The sequence below is a fragment of the Oncorhynchus mykiss genome, chromosome 7 (assembly GCF_013265735.2).
Source record: "Oncorhynchus mykiss isolate Arlee chromosome 7, USDA_OmykA_1.1, whole genome shotgun sequence".
NCBI lineage: Eukaryota > Metazoa > Chordata > Actinopteri > Salmoniformes > Salmonidae > Oncorhynchus > Oncorhynchus mykiss.
In genome coordinates this window covers 77,873,326-77,887,164 of record NC_048571.1, presented here as the reverse complement: position 1 = coordinate 77,887,164, position 13,839 = coordinate 77,873,326, and the positions used below count along the sequence as shown (strand labels likewise).

At 40.9% G+C, this 13,839-nt stretch overlaps 1 protein-coding gene across 1 annotated transcript in view; it reads left to right on the top strand.

Annotated features, from left to right (window-relative positions):
- LOC110528541 (alpha-1-syntrophin) overlaps positions 1-12,553 on the top strand; it is a 73,684-nt gene extending 61,131 nt beyond the window's left edge. The window contains exons 4-8 of the mRNA XM_021610658.2: positions 4,066-4,255; positions 7,769-7,899; positions 9,981-10,177; positions 11,077-11,264; positions 11,640-12,553. Coding sequence (XP_021466333.1) covers positions 4,066-4,255; positions 7,769-7,899; positions 9,981-10,177; positions 11,077-11,264; positions 11,640-11,732 — 799 coding nt within the window. The 3' untranslated portion in view covers positions 11,733-12,553. The remainder of the gene's footprint in view (positions 1-4,065; positions 4,256-7,768; positions 7,900-9,980; positions 10,178-11,076; positions 11,265-11,639) is intronic.
- Positions 12,554-13,839: the final 1,286 nt, after the last annotated feature.

Sequence of the window (13,839 nt, the reverse complement as noted above, 5' to 3'; positions counted from 1 at the left end):
CTGTACCCACAAAAGGTCTGGGCCTGTACCCACAAAAGGTTTGGGCCTGTACCCACAAAAGGTTTGGGCCTGTACCCACAAAAGGTTTGAGCCTGTACCCACAAAAGGTTTGAGCCTGTACCCACAAAAGGTTTGGGCCTGTACCCACAAGGTTTGAGCCTGTACCCACAAAAGGTTTGAGCCTGTACCCACAAAAGGTTTGAGCCTGTACCCACAAAAGGTTTGGGCCTGCACCCACAAAAGGTTTGGGCCTGTACCCACAAAAGGTTTGGGCCTGTACCCACAAAAGGTTTGGGCCTGTACCCACAAAAGGTTTGGGCCTGTACCCACAAAAGGTTTGGGCCTGTACCCACAAAAGGTTTGGGCCTGTAACCACAAAGGTAGGAGAACTGATCTATGGTCTGTCCATGTAATCTTAATCAACATGATCTAAAGTACAAAACTGATCCTGAATCAGCACTCCTACTCTGAGGCTCTTTGAGCTCCAGCTGTCCCCTCTGGTTAGACTTTTCGTAGCCTATGGCCAGACAAAGTCCTCTCTTGGATCCAAACGTTGTTATGCTAATCCTAAATAAGGCCATGTAGTGGAGTGTCATGACGTTGGCCTGGGGGTAGGTTTATGACAGTCATAAATACCTCTTCCCCCCCTTTTTCCTCTCTCTAACCTACTGATGTTACATTTGCAAAACCCTTGGTTAACATAGAGATTCTGGGAACATCAGAAGGTGGGGGGAAATGAACTATATTCTGGTAATCCGACCAATTGAACATATGTGGTGGTACTTAATGAATATGATGTCAGTTCGGTTGTCATCTGAGACATTCTCATCAATGACAAACACGGCCTTCCATCTACCACCAACCTACCGAAGCGCAGCTCAGAGTAAATATTTATTGCATTTTCCTTTTCGACATGGGCGGTAATTTAGAATGCATAAGATTCTGTATTTACGATAGCACAGCTTCGCCCTTTGTTCCTCAGTCTTCCCGTTCTTTCACTCAAACCCAGCCCTTTTCTTTTGTGTAAGCAGCTGTCATATCTGTTCCGCCCGCTAGGGAAGTTTTCCTTTATGACGTAATTAAGTTATGATTTAATTATGTGTAATTCTGTGTGATTAGTTAGGTATTTAGTAAATAAATAATTAAACCCAATTTTTGTATTGCTGATTCAACTTGTTAGCCAGGGTTCGTGCAGATAACCAAGAATTTACAACTTTCAGATGAGACTGAATTAAGATGACGATTAATATTGACTGCTATTGATGTAAAATATTACTAGGTCTTTAATAGTTTATTCGGAAGATAACAGCTCTATAAATATTATTTCGTGGTGCCCCGAATCTCTAGTTAACTACATTTACATGATTAGCTCAATCAGGTAATATTAATTACGGATACATTATTTTATATCATATCACTTAATCCATAGCATGTCATATCACTTAATCCGGCATAGCCAAAGACACGACAGGAGCAATAGTGTGCATGGGTCCTGCTTCATCTCTCTTCATATCTCACCCCTTATGGCTTGTTCCAGGTGAAAACGTTGAAATATTTCAACGAGAATCTACAGCACACTGGTATTGGGTTACCTTGTACGCTCCACAATGAGCTTTAATAGCGCTCTATGTGAACAGACCCAACGCCATGGTAAACCTAAGCACTGGCTGTAGTGCTATAGGTCTTGGGGGTGTGTCAGAAATATTTTTGCTATTTTCACAGCTGTTATTATGAGCGTAATCGCTGGCGCGAAATAACTGGGTTTTGATGAAGTTGTGGGAGTGATACTGCATGCGTTCGTCTCAAGTTCTGTAGGTTATTGACTAGTGATGGGGGCAAAAATTGATACAGTTACATATCGGGATATTATTTTGTACTAATATATCGTATCGGTTTGACAATATAACAATATTATTTTTGCGCTAGTTGGCTGTACTTGCAATACATATTGTATCGGTTAAGAGCGTTGGGCCAGTAACCGAAATGTCGCTGGTTCGAATCAAAATCAAATTTTATTGGTTGCGTCCCCATATATAGCAGATGTTATTGCCGGTGTAGTGAAATGCTTGTGTTCCTAGCCCCCCCCCCCAAAAAAATCTGTTGATTTCCCCCTTGAGCAAGGCACTTAACCCTCATTGCTTCTGTAAGTCCCTCTGGATAAGAACGTCTGATAAAATGATTAAAATGGCAATTTAATACATATCGTATCGGCACCAAAGTATTGTGATATCATATCGCGAGGTCCCTGGCAATTCCCAGCCCTATAATTGACAGTCTTTGCGTTGTCATCTATTCCATTTTGTCTGGGAGCACGGAATATCCTCGTCCTAGTCCATTGTGGATTCATACGACAGTCCATTGTGGATTCATACGACAGTCCATTGTGGACTCATACGACAGTCCATTGTGGACTCATACGACAGTCCGTTGTGGATTCATACGACAGTCCATTGTGGACTCATACGACAGTCCATTGTGGACTCATACGACAGTCCGTTGTGGATTCATACGACAGTCCATTGTGGACTCATATGACAGTCCATTGTGGATTCATACAACAGTTTATTAAATAGCATAGGTAAGAGTAATAAGTGATAGCAACATTTGTTTTTAAATCCAGTTTTCTGTAATTGCCTTATGTAAGTATAGGTCTTTAAGTAATCGCAGTTCTCCTCAAATAAAAAATACTACGCTCCTGTAAATTGTATCATATGTGTGCACGTTCTCAACAAGCAAGATATAGCCTAGGCCTATAAATGGCGTTATAGGACTGAACATTTTGAAAAGCCTATGTTTGGAGGAGTGTGTCTTTGGCGCTCTTTTGGAAATGGAGAGGGATAGAAGCCAAATGTAGTAATGCACTGTAGGTAGACCTATGTGAATTGTGAATAATGTAGTAATGCACTGTAGGTAGGCCTATGTGAATTGTGAATAATGTAGTAATGCACTGTAGGTAGGCCTATGTGAATTGTGAATAATGTAGTAATGCACTGTAGGTAGGCCTATGTGAATTGTGAATAATGTAGTAATGCACTGTAGGTAGGCCTATGTGAATTGTGAATAATGTAGTAATGCACTGTAGGTAGACCTATGTGAATTGTGAATAATGTAGTAATGCACTGTAGGTAGGCCTATGTGAATTGTGAATAATGTAGTAATGCACTGTAGGTAGGCCTATGTGAATTGTGAATAATGTAGTAATGCACTGTAGGTAGACCTATGAATTGTGAATAATGTAGTAATGCACTGTAGGTAGGCCTATGTGAATTGTGAATAATGTAGTAATGCACTATGTAGGCCTATGTGAATTGTGAATAATGTAGTAATGCACTGTAGGTAGGCCTATGTGAGTTGTGAATAATGTAGTAATGCACTGTAGGTAGGCCTATGTGAATTGTGAATAATGCAAAAGCATGACGGAAAAAGCTTCACGAGTAGATCATGTAGAAACCTTCTATGGACAGGCTTCTTGGTTAATGCATGGCCAGGATAAAGAAGACACCCAACACATTGCTGTTGAACCAGCCTTCATTATAGTAGGGTAAGGGTAGTTTATTATTCAAATAAAACAGATAAGAAAAATTGTTATAGGAAACTAACTTAAATGTTTGTAAATACGAGAGTCACTGGATTATCTCATCTCTCGTTGCATGATGGGCATATAGCCGACATGCAGGGTTTTTACATACATCCTCAATAACAACAGAAGCATCGCAACTGGATAGGCTGCGCTTACATTGTCAAAATCCATGTCATAACCAACTGGGTTACTGCTAAAACCAGCTTTGTCCAGAGGTAAAGGAGAGGAGAGTTTTAATAGGATGTAAATTTATTTGTCACAGGAGGCAAGTTAATTGACCCTCCTCAACTTCAAGGGTCATCAAAATGGATTTTACTGCATTCTCCAGGGACCTGACCACAGCTAACACTGTTTTCTTGTGTGCGTCTCTCCCCTTTCTCTCCTTACCTCTTTTCTTTCTCCATGTCTCTCACTTCACCCCCTCCCTCTCTCTTTCTGTCCCCTCTCTCTCCCCCTTTCCCACTCCCTCTCTCCCCTCCACACAGGTACTTTGAGGTGATCTCGTCCAGCAGAAAGAGCTCGGTGTTCCTGAGGGCCAAGGACCCTGCCATGGCCCAGTCCTGGTATAACGCCATCCAAGCCGGGGTTTCGGCCCTGGTGCCCCGAGTCAGGGATGAGCTGAGGGCCATGCAGGCGGGCCTGGAGGTCAAACACATGGGATGGATCACTGAGCAGGTACAAAGAGTCAAAGGTCAAATGTGAGTTTGTGATAGGCTTTATGTATTTCTATTTATGGCAGCCTGCCCTGGGTTCAAATAATAACTTTGAACATTTGCTTTAGACTTCCTGTAGTCCCAGGTGGGCGGGTCTTTGTATTTTCGGGACTTTTCGCAACAGACAAGCTCAATCAAGCACTGATAAAGTATTTGAAATTATTTTAAATAATATTTGATCCCAGGTCTTGGCGCAATTATTTCTTTACTTGTTAGTTTTGACAAATGGTAAAAACCGAACTAAGACAGACCTCTCTATTGGCTAGTCAGCTAATGTGTCTCCTGAGTGCTTTCCAATAAACATTGTCTGTAACATCAGCTGTTGTGACTGAAAATGTAATCGGGTTTATATCTTGGCATTTTAGTGATGCGAAGGCCAGATTAGCAATGTCTGACTCAAAAGAATGTCTGACTCAAACACTGTGCTCTGTTTAAGTGCATTATCGACTAGTCTAGTGTCTGTTAAGTGACTTTCTGAGAAGATTGTTTGCGCTAGCCTTGTGCTGAGGAGCTGCCAATTAGAAAGTCGTATGTGCCTTGAAAAGGGGAAAGAATGAAACATATACAGTTGAAGTGGGTCAGAAGTTTACATACACTCAATCAGTATTTGGTAGCATTGCCTTTGAATTGTTTAACTTGGGTCAAACATTTATGTTAGCCTTCCACAAGCTTCCCACAATATGTTGGGTGAATTTTGGCCCATTCCTTCTGACAGAGCTGGTATAACTAAGTCAGGTTTGTAGGCCTCCTTGCTCGCATACACTTTTTCAGTTCTGCCCACACATTTTCTATGGGATTGAGGTTAGGGCTTTGTGATGGCCACTCCAATACCATTTTTCCACCACTTTGGAAGTATGCTTGGGGCCATTGTCCATTTGGAAGACCCATTTGCGACCAAGCTTCAACTTTCTTGAGCAACATTCTTGAGATGTTGCTTCAATATATCCACATCATTTTCCTCCCTCATGATGCCATCTATTTTATGAAGTGCACCAGTCCCTCCTGCAGCAAAGCACCCCCACAACATGACGCTGCCACCCTCGTGCTTCACGGTTGGGATGGTGTTCTTCAGCTTGCAAGCATCCCCTGTTTTCCTCCAAACATAACGATGGTCATTATGGCCAAACAGTTATATTTTTGTTTCATCAGACCAGAGGACATTTCTCCAAAAAGTATGATCTTTGTCCCCATGTGCAGTTGCAAACCGTAGTCTGGCTTTTTTATGGTGGTTTTGGAGCAGTGGCTTCTTCCTTGCAGAGCGGCCTTTTAGGTTAAGTCGATATAGGACTTGTTTTACTGTGGATATAGATACTTTAGTACCCGTTTCCTCCAGCACCTTCACAAGGTCCTTTGTTGTTGTTCTGGGATTGATTTGCACTTTTTGGGCACCAAAGTACGTTAATCTCTAGGAGACAGAACGCGTCTGCTTCCTGAGCGGTATGACGGCTGCGTGGTCCCATGGTGTTTATACTTGCATACTATTGTTTGTACAGATGAGCGTAGTACCTTCAGGCATTTGGATATTGCTCCCAAGGATGAACCAGACTTGTGGAGGTCTACAATTTTCTTTCTGAGGTCTTGGCTGATTTATTTTGATTTTCCCATGATGTCAAGCAAAGAGGCACTGAGTTTGAAGGTAGGCCTTGAAATACATCCACAGGTACACCTCAAATTGACTCAAATGATGTCAATTAGCCTATCAGAAGCTTCTAAAGCCATGACATCATTTTCTGGAATTTTCCAAGCTGCTTAAATGCACAGTCAACTTAGTGTATGTAAACTTCTGACAAAACTGGAATTGTGATACAGTGAATTATAAGTGAAATAATCTGTCTGTAAACAATTGTTGGAAAAATGACTTGTGTCATGCACAGAGTAGATGTCCTAAACGACTTGCCAAAACTATAGTTTGTTAACTTCTTGCGTCGCGCAAACCCGTATCCGGGAGCGTAATCATAGCCTCAAGCTCATTACCATAACGCGTTAACTATTCATGAAAATCGCAAATGAAATGAAAGAAATATATTCACTCACAAGCTTAGCCTTTTGTTAACAACACTGTCATCTCAGATTTTCAAAATATGCTTTTCAACCATAGCTACACAAGCATTTGTGTAAGAGTATTGATAGCTAGCATAGCATTAAGCCTAGCATTCAGCAGGCAACATTTTCACAAAAACAAGAAAAGCATTCAAATAAAATAATTTACCTTTGAAGAACTTCGGATGTTTTCAATGAGGAGACACTCAGTTAGAAAGCAAATGTTCACTTTTTCCAAAAAATTATTTGTGTAGGAGAAATCGCTCCGTTTTGTTCATCACGTTTGGCTAAGAAAAAAAAACGAAAATTCAGTCATTACAACGCCCAACTTTTTTCCAAATTAACTCCATAATATCGACAGAAACATGGCAAACGTTGTTTAGAATCAATCCTCAAGGTGTTTTCACATCTATTCGATGATAAATCATTTGTGGCAGTTGGGTTTCTCCTCGGATGCAAACAGAAAAATACATGCAGCTGGAGATTACGCAATAATTGCGACGGAGGACACCAAGCGACCACCTGGTATATGTAGTGTAAAATGGTCAATCTTCCAATGATATGCCTACAAATACGTCACAATGCTGTCGACACTATGGGGGAACGACAGAAAGTCTAAGCTCATTCATGACCCATACACAGCCATATAAGGACTCATTGAAACACAGCGCCTTCAAAATCTGGGGGTACTTCCTGTTTGAAATTTCATCTTGGTTTCGCCTGTAGCATCAGTTATGTGACACTAACAGACAATATCTTTGCAGATTTGGAAACGTCAGTGTTTTCTTTCCAAAGCTGTCAATTATATGCATAGTCGAGCAGCTTTTCGTGACAAAATATATTTTATAATAATATAATAATAATATATTTTATCCAAAAATTAAGAGCGCCCCTATATCAAAGAAGTTAATAAGAAATGTATGGAGTGGTTGAAAAAACGAGTTTTAATGACTCCAACCTAAGTGTATGTAAACTTCCGACTTCAACTGTACAACGCATATTGTTGAAAACCCAACAACAAAGACAACAATGTCTAAAACCCTTTGATGGATAGAACAGGATCATTATAGACCTACAAGACATTGAACTTTCCAAGAAAATATTTCTGTTCATGTTTTTAATTGTCCTTAACCACTGTGAATTCTGACAAATAGACATTCTTTGGAATGAAAAGAGACAAATGTGAACCTACTGATCAAATAGTCACTAACAAGACATCCATTGGTCTGCTTCAGGAGAAATTATGTTACACATTTTCCCCGCTTGTACTTCAGTATGGAATTGAAATTAATATTTGATGTTAACCTTTTGTCAAGGAGGTATTTAAATATGTGACTGTGTGTGCATTACATTCATAGGGATGTGTACATATGTTGTGATATGAGTCATGAAAAGTGTGTGTGTGTGTTGTCTGTTTGTCCTCCTCTCCCTCAAGGCGACCCAGGGTCCAGAGAGACCGGTGCTGGCTCTGCTGACTGAGAGAGACCTGCTGCTGTACCCCACCCTTCCTGACAGTAAAGACGGCATCAACAGCCCAGCCAAGAGCCACCCGCTCATCACAACTAGGTAGGATCGACACAATAAAAACGATGCACTGCACTTAGACCAGGCGGATGAATATCTTACAAAAGCATTTAGTCAAATAGCCATTTTCGCAAAACTGTTTCCATTGTGGCTGAGTTTAGTCCATGAAAATGAGCAGTATATCTAATATGATCTATTTCTAGGCTACTAAATGCTTTTTAGCCTATACAACCTCACCCCCAGTCCCCCAAAAGCAGCCTTTTCATAAAGCTCTTAAGCCTTGTTCGCACTGCAGGCCTTAATGCTCAAATCACTTTTGTTTTTCCAATCCGTTTTGGAATACTGACTGTCCAAACAGCAAGTAATTTGCTGACATGGCTATGCTAGTTGTCATAGTAACACCGGGTGTGTGCAGTGGTGTAGGCTGATTGGTGGTAGTGCTCCTGCTTCCTATCACTCAGAAGTTACGTAGCATGCTAACAACACCTGTCATGGATGGTGTAGGCTGATTGGTGGTAGTGCTCCTGCTTCCTATCACTCAGAAGTTACGTAGCATGCTAACAACGCCTGTCATGGATGGTGTAGGCTGATTGGTGGTAGTGCTCCTGCTTCCTACCACTCAGAAGTTACGTAGCATGCTAACAACGCCTGTCATGGATGGTGTAGGCTGATTGGTGGTAGTGCTCCTGCTTCCTATCACTCAGAAGTTACGTAGCATGCTAACAACGCCTGTCATGGATGGTGTAGGCTGACTGGTGGTAGTGCTCCTGCTTCCTACCACTCAGAAGTTACGTAGCATGCTAACAACGCATGTCATGGATGTCTCCCAGTTTCTTTGAATGTTCAAAATCATAGTGTAGGAAAACTTTTAAAGCCTCAAAGGATAAGATGATCCAACTTTCAAAACAAGTCATTTTGGCCAAGGCAGGCAACTAGCTAGCTAGGTAGATGTTCAGATTTCTAGCACATTCACTCATTTGTTTGTTAACAATTAACAAGCTAATCATGTTCCTGTAAAACTGTCAGCAGAGTAGCTAGCAAGCAAGAAGATACTGTATGTCGAATATCAGTCTAAAAACCACTTGAGGGCAAATAAATCAGATATGACTGTTCAGACACAAGTCACACGGCCAGGAATCACATTTGTTTCTAACTTCAAACCACCTACGAAGATGGTTTGAAATGTGGCTTCAAATATCAGATTCCATAGATTTGGCTGTTCAGACTGCAGGAAAAAGAACAGATTTGAATCACTTCAAACTTCCAATGTGAACACTGCTTTAACGCTCTCTTAAAGGGGTGAGCAATGGAAATGGTGGCTATATTTTCATTTTTTTATTTGACCTTTATTTAACTAGGCAAGTCAGTTAAGAAGACATTCTTATTTTCAATGACGGCCTCGGAACAGTGGGTTAACTGCCTGTTCAGGGGCAGAACGACCTTGTCAGCTCAGGGATTTGAACTTGCAACCTTCCGGTTACTAGCCCAGTGCACTAACCACTAGGCTACCCTGTCGCCCCATTGATTTGCCAGTGCAAATAATGCAGTCAGAACTTGCAGATACATCATACAAATATTAACGAGAAGACACGTAGAAAGGTTTAACCCTATAAGGTTTCATAACTTTAAGTCTAAGCCGTTGGGCAGGTGGGGTTCTTAGCTGGCATATGGAATTGTTTTAAGATGGTCTTACTATGGATCATATAGCTATTTGATTTAGAATTTTAGGACCCCTTTAGGTATAAAATATTGAATGTGGCCTTTACTTACTAGCCCAGAGAAACGCATTGAATAACATGAAAAAAAGACAGTCAAAAAATAAATAATAAGAAACAAAGTTTTGCAGTGTTTGTCCTTTATATAAGAAAGCTCAGGAAATATACAGTACAGTCAAAGCTTTGGACACACCTACTCATTCCAGGGTTTTTCTATTTTTTTACTATTTTCTACATTGTAGAATAATAGTGAAGACATCAAAACTATGAAATAACATATATGGAATCATGTTTTAACCAATAGTGTTAAAACAAAATATATTTTATATTTGAGATTCTTCTTTGCACACTCTTCTCTCTTCCAACCTCTTACCACCTTTCCCCTCTATTCCTTCCTGTCTCCTCCAGACTGGTCCACTCAGGACCGGGGAAAAGCTCTCCCCTGCTGGACTCGGAGCTCTCCTTTGGGCTGCGCACCGGCACCAAGCAGGGCGTGGAGACCCACTTGTTCCGGGTGGACTCGGCCAAGGAGCTTTCGGCCTGGACCCACATGCTGGTGGACGGCTGCCACAACGCCGCCGAGCTCATCCAGGAGGTCACCACAGGTATAGATACAGGAGTAGCAGATTAAGTTAGCCTACTGGGGGAGTTACAGGGCATTCAAAAGTCAACCTGTACTTTCAAAAACATTGTGAATTGATTGATAATCAAGTTAGTGCATGGTGTCACCTACAAGAGTGTGTCACTTTAGCAATGAATCGTTGCTGCAGCACAGGTACTTTTTGGGGTGGCAGGTAGCCTAGTGGTTAGAGTGTAACCAAACGGTTGCTGGATCGAATCCCTGAGCTGACCAGGTAAAAATCTGTCATTCTGCCCCTGAACAGGCAGTTGACCCACTGTTCCCCGGTAGGCCGTAATTGTAAATAAGAATTTGTTCTTAACTGACTTGCCTAGTTAAATAAATAAAAATAAATAAATTGTTGAAAAGTTACTTTTTACGGCTCCAACTGCAATAAATCATCATGAATGGCTGCAAGACAGCCGCAGATGGTCTAGCAAAGACCTTCAGCAAGTATGCAGGTCTGGCTGTTTTATATAGGGTAGTACTGCCCCCTGCTGGCGTTGGGGTGTGTTGCAACATAAAAACAATAAAAAGCCACTCATTGCATTCATGGGAAGCAGCCACATCTAAACTGCCTGAACCTACTAAATCAATTAAATCCAACTGACTGCATTCATATATTCACTGTGATAGAACAGATCAGTCAATCAACTACTGTACCTTCAGTATTCAGTTTTGTAAATGGAGTGTTACAGAAACATAGAGCAACCTATAATCAGAACCTTTAGGGGCAGTTTCCTGGTTCTCCTGATCCTAGACTAAAAAGCAAGAGAATCTCCATTGAGAATGCTTTTTGGTCGAGCACTAGACCTAGTCTATGTCTGGAAAAACCGGCCCTTAGTGACCAACCTTCCTAATGCCTATATCTGTGGTCCCTGGCAGCCTGCAGCTGGAACGGGAAGGAGTGCAACCTGGGAGTGCACATCGACGAGGGCTTTAGCCTTTTCACTGAGGAGATGGGCATCAGAAAAACGGTGCTCCTCCAGCAACCCTTCGAGCGTCTGCGCATGTCCTCCGATGACGGTGTACACATGATCTTCCTTGACTTTGGAGGGCCAGAGGCGGAGATTGTGAGTTGGATTGTTGACTGAGTGTTTTGCTTGGTGTTGGTTGGCTGGTTTGTCTCTCTCTCTTTCTCCTTTCTCTTTTGTTTACGCTTTCTTTATCTTGCTTCTACTCTCTTTCTCTCTCTCTCTTGCTTCTACTCTCTTTATCTCTTTCTCTTGCTTCTACTCTCTCTCTTTTTCTATTGCTTCTACTCTCTCTTTCTCACTCTCTCTCTCTCTCTCTCTCTCTCTTTCTGTGTTTTAACAGAGTAGTCATTGTTTGCTATGCTAACATACTCAACTATAACAACGTCAAAGGTAATTAACATATCTCTCTTCCCTCTGCCTCCCGCTTCCTCTCTCCCTCTCTTTTCCTCCTTTCCTCTACCTCCCTTGCAGCAACTGGACCTCCACTCCTGCCCCAAGACCATGGTGTTCATCATCCACTCCTTCCTCTCTGCTAAGGTCAAGCGGCTAGGCCTGTTAGCATGATAACAGATTGACCTGCAACCCCTCTGCCCACCCTGAAAAACCACCAAACCACCGAAGCGTATTTACACGAAGCCATGACTCTAACATTAGGAGGATGTGATTTCACTACAGAGGACATGTCACCGCTCTGTTTTAAACCTCCAACAGACAGCATTGATATTACAAAAATCATGACGGCTTCTAAATTTGTTAGAGAATTTTCCTTGTAGAGAATGTTACCTGCACTGTTTACTGATTGAATTATTCAGAGAGGTTCGTGTTTTATCATCCTAAATGTATGTTACTTTTATGTTTTGGCTGCCATTTTGAGAAACATTATTTTATGTCTGCTATTAAGGATGTTTTCCAAGTGCTGATTCAGTGACATTTTGAGTGCAGCAAAACGCCTTTTGAGTCTCCCTGCATTTCTTTAGTAGATTCATAAATGTTTCCCATAGCCAATATCAACATGAAGATTAACTATATGTCATAAAGCTGATTTAAACTTAACCCCTAAATGGATTATTGCCACTGTTAAGTGAAATTACTAAACAAAAATCTCCAACTAACTTGAATGACCTTATGCATAAGAGTACTATGCCTTTGTATCGATACAATATATACATAATTTGACACTATAACTTCTGACACGAAGTTCACCCTCTAGATCATTTTAATTTTGATGAAAGACGGATGGAATAGTTCTAACGTTGGTATTACCAGAGCCTTATAGCTGTAGGTGTTTGGACCTAGAAACCTACAGTGCCTTCATAAAGTATAAACATTTTTTTTACTTGTTCCACATTGTGTTGTGTTACAGCCTACATTAAAAATGGATTCAATATTTTTTTGCCCATCCATCTACACACAATACCCCATAATGACAAAGTGAAAACCTGTTTTAGAAATGTTTGCAAATGTATTGAAATGCAGAAATATCTAATTTACATAAGTATTCACACCCATGAGAATGGTTAGAATCACCTTTGTCAGTGATTACAGAGTCTTTCTGGGTAAAGTCTCTAAGAGCTGTGCACACCTGGATTGTACAATATTTGCACATCATTATTTTTAAAATTCTACAAGCTCTGTCAAGTTGGTTGTTGATCATTGCTAGACAGCCATTTTCAAGTATTGACCTAACTTTAACCAGGCCACTCAGGATCATTCCATGTTGTCTTGTTAAGCAACTCCAGTTTATATTTGGCCTTTTAGGTTGTTGTCCTGCTGAAAGATGAATTTGTCTCCCAGTGTCTGTTGGAAAGCAGACTGAACCAGGATTTCCTTTAGGATTTTGCCTGCGTTTAGTAGCTCCATTGCAGATGACAAGCATACCCATAATATGATTCAGCCACCACCATGCTTGAAGATGTAAAAAGTGGTACTCAGTGAGGTGTTGTATTTGCCCCAAACATAACGCTTTGTATATAGAACATAACATTCATTTATTTTCCAAGTGTTTTGCCGTATTACTTTAGTGCCTTATTGCGAACAGGATGCATGTTTTGGAATATCTTTATTCTGTACAGGCTTTCTTCTTTTCACTCTGTCATTTAGTTTAGTATTGTGGAGTAACTACAATGTTGTTGATCCATCCTCAGTTTTCTCCTATGACAGCCATTAAACTCTGTAACTGTTTTAAAGTCACCATTGACCTCATGGTGAAATCCCTGAGCGGTTTCCTTCTTCTCCGGCAACTGAGTTAGGAAGGACTCCTGTATCTTTGTATGACTGGGTGTATTGATACACCATCCAAAGTGTAATTAATAACTTCACTATGCTCAAAGGGATGTAAAATTTCAGCTTTTTTATTTTTACCCATCTACCAATAGGTGCCCTTCTTTGCGAAGCATTGGAAAACCTCTGGTCTTTGTGGTTGAATCTGTTTTTGAAATGCACTGCTCGACTGAGGGACCTTACAGATAATACATTGTATGTCTGGGGTACAGAGACGAGGTCGTCATTCAAAAATCATGTTAAACATTATTATTGCACACAGAGTGAGTACATGCAACTTATTATGTGACTGTTAATTAAGCACATTTGTACTCCTGAACTTATTTAGGGTTGTCATAACAAAGGGGTTGAATACTTATTGACTCAAGACATTTCAGCTTTTCATTTTCAA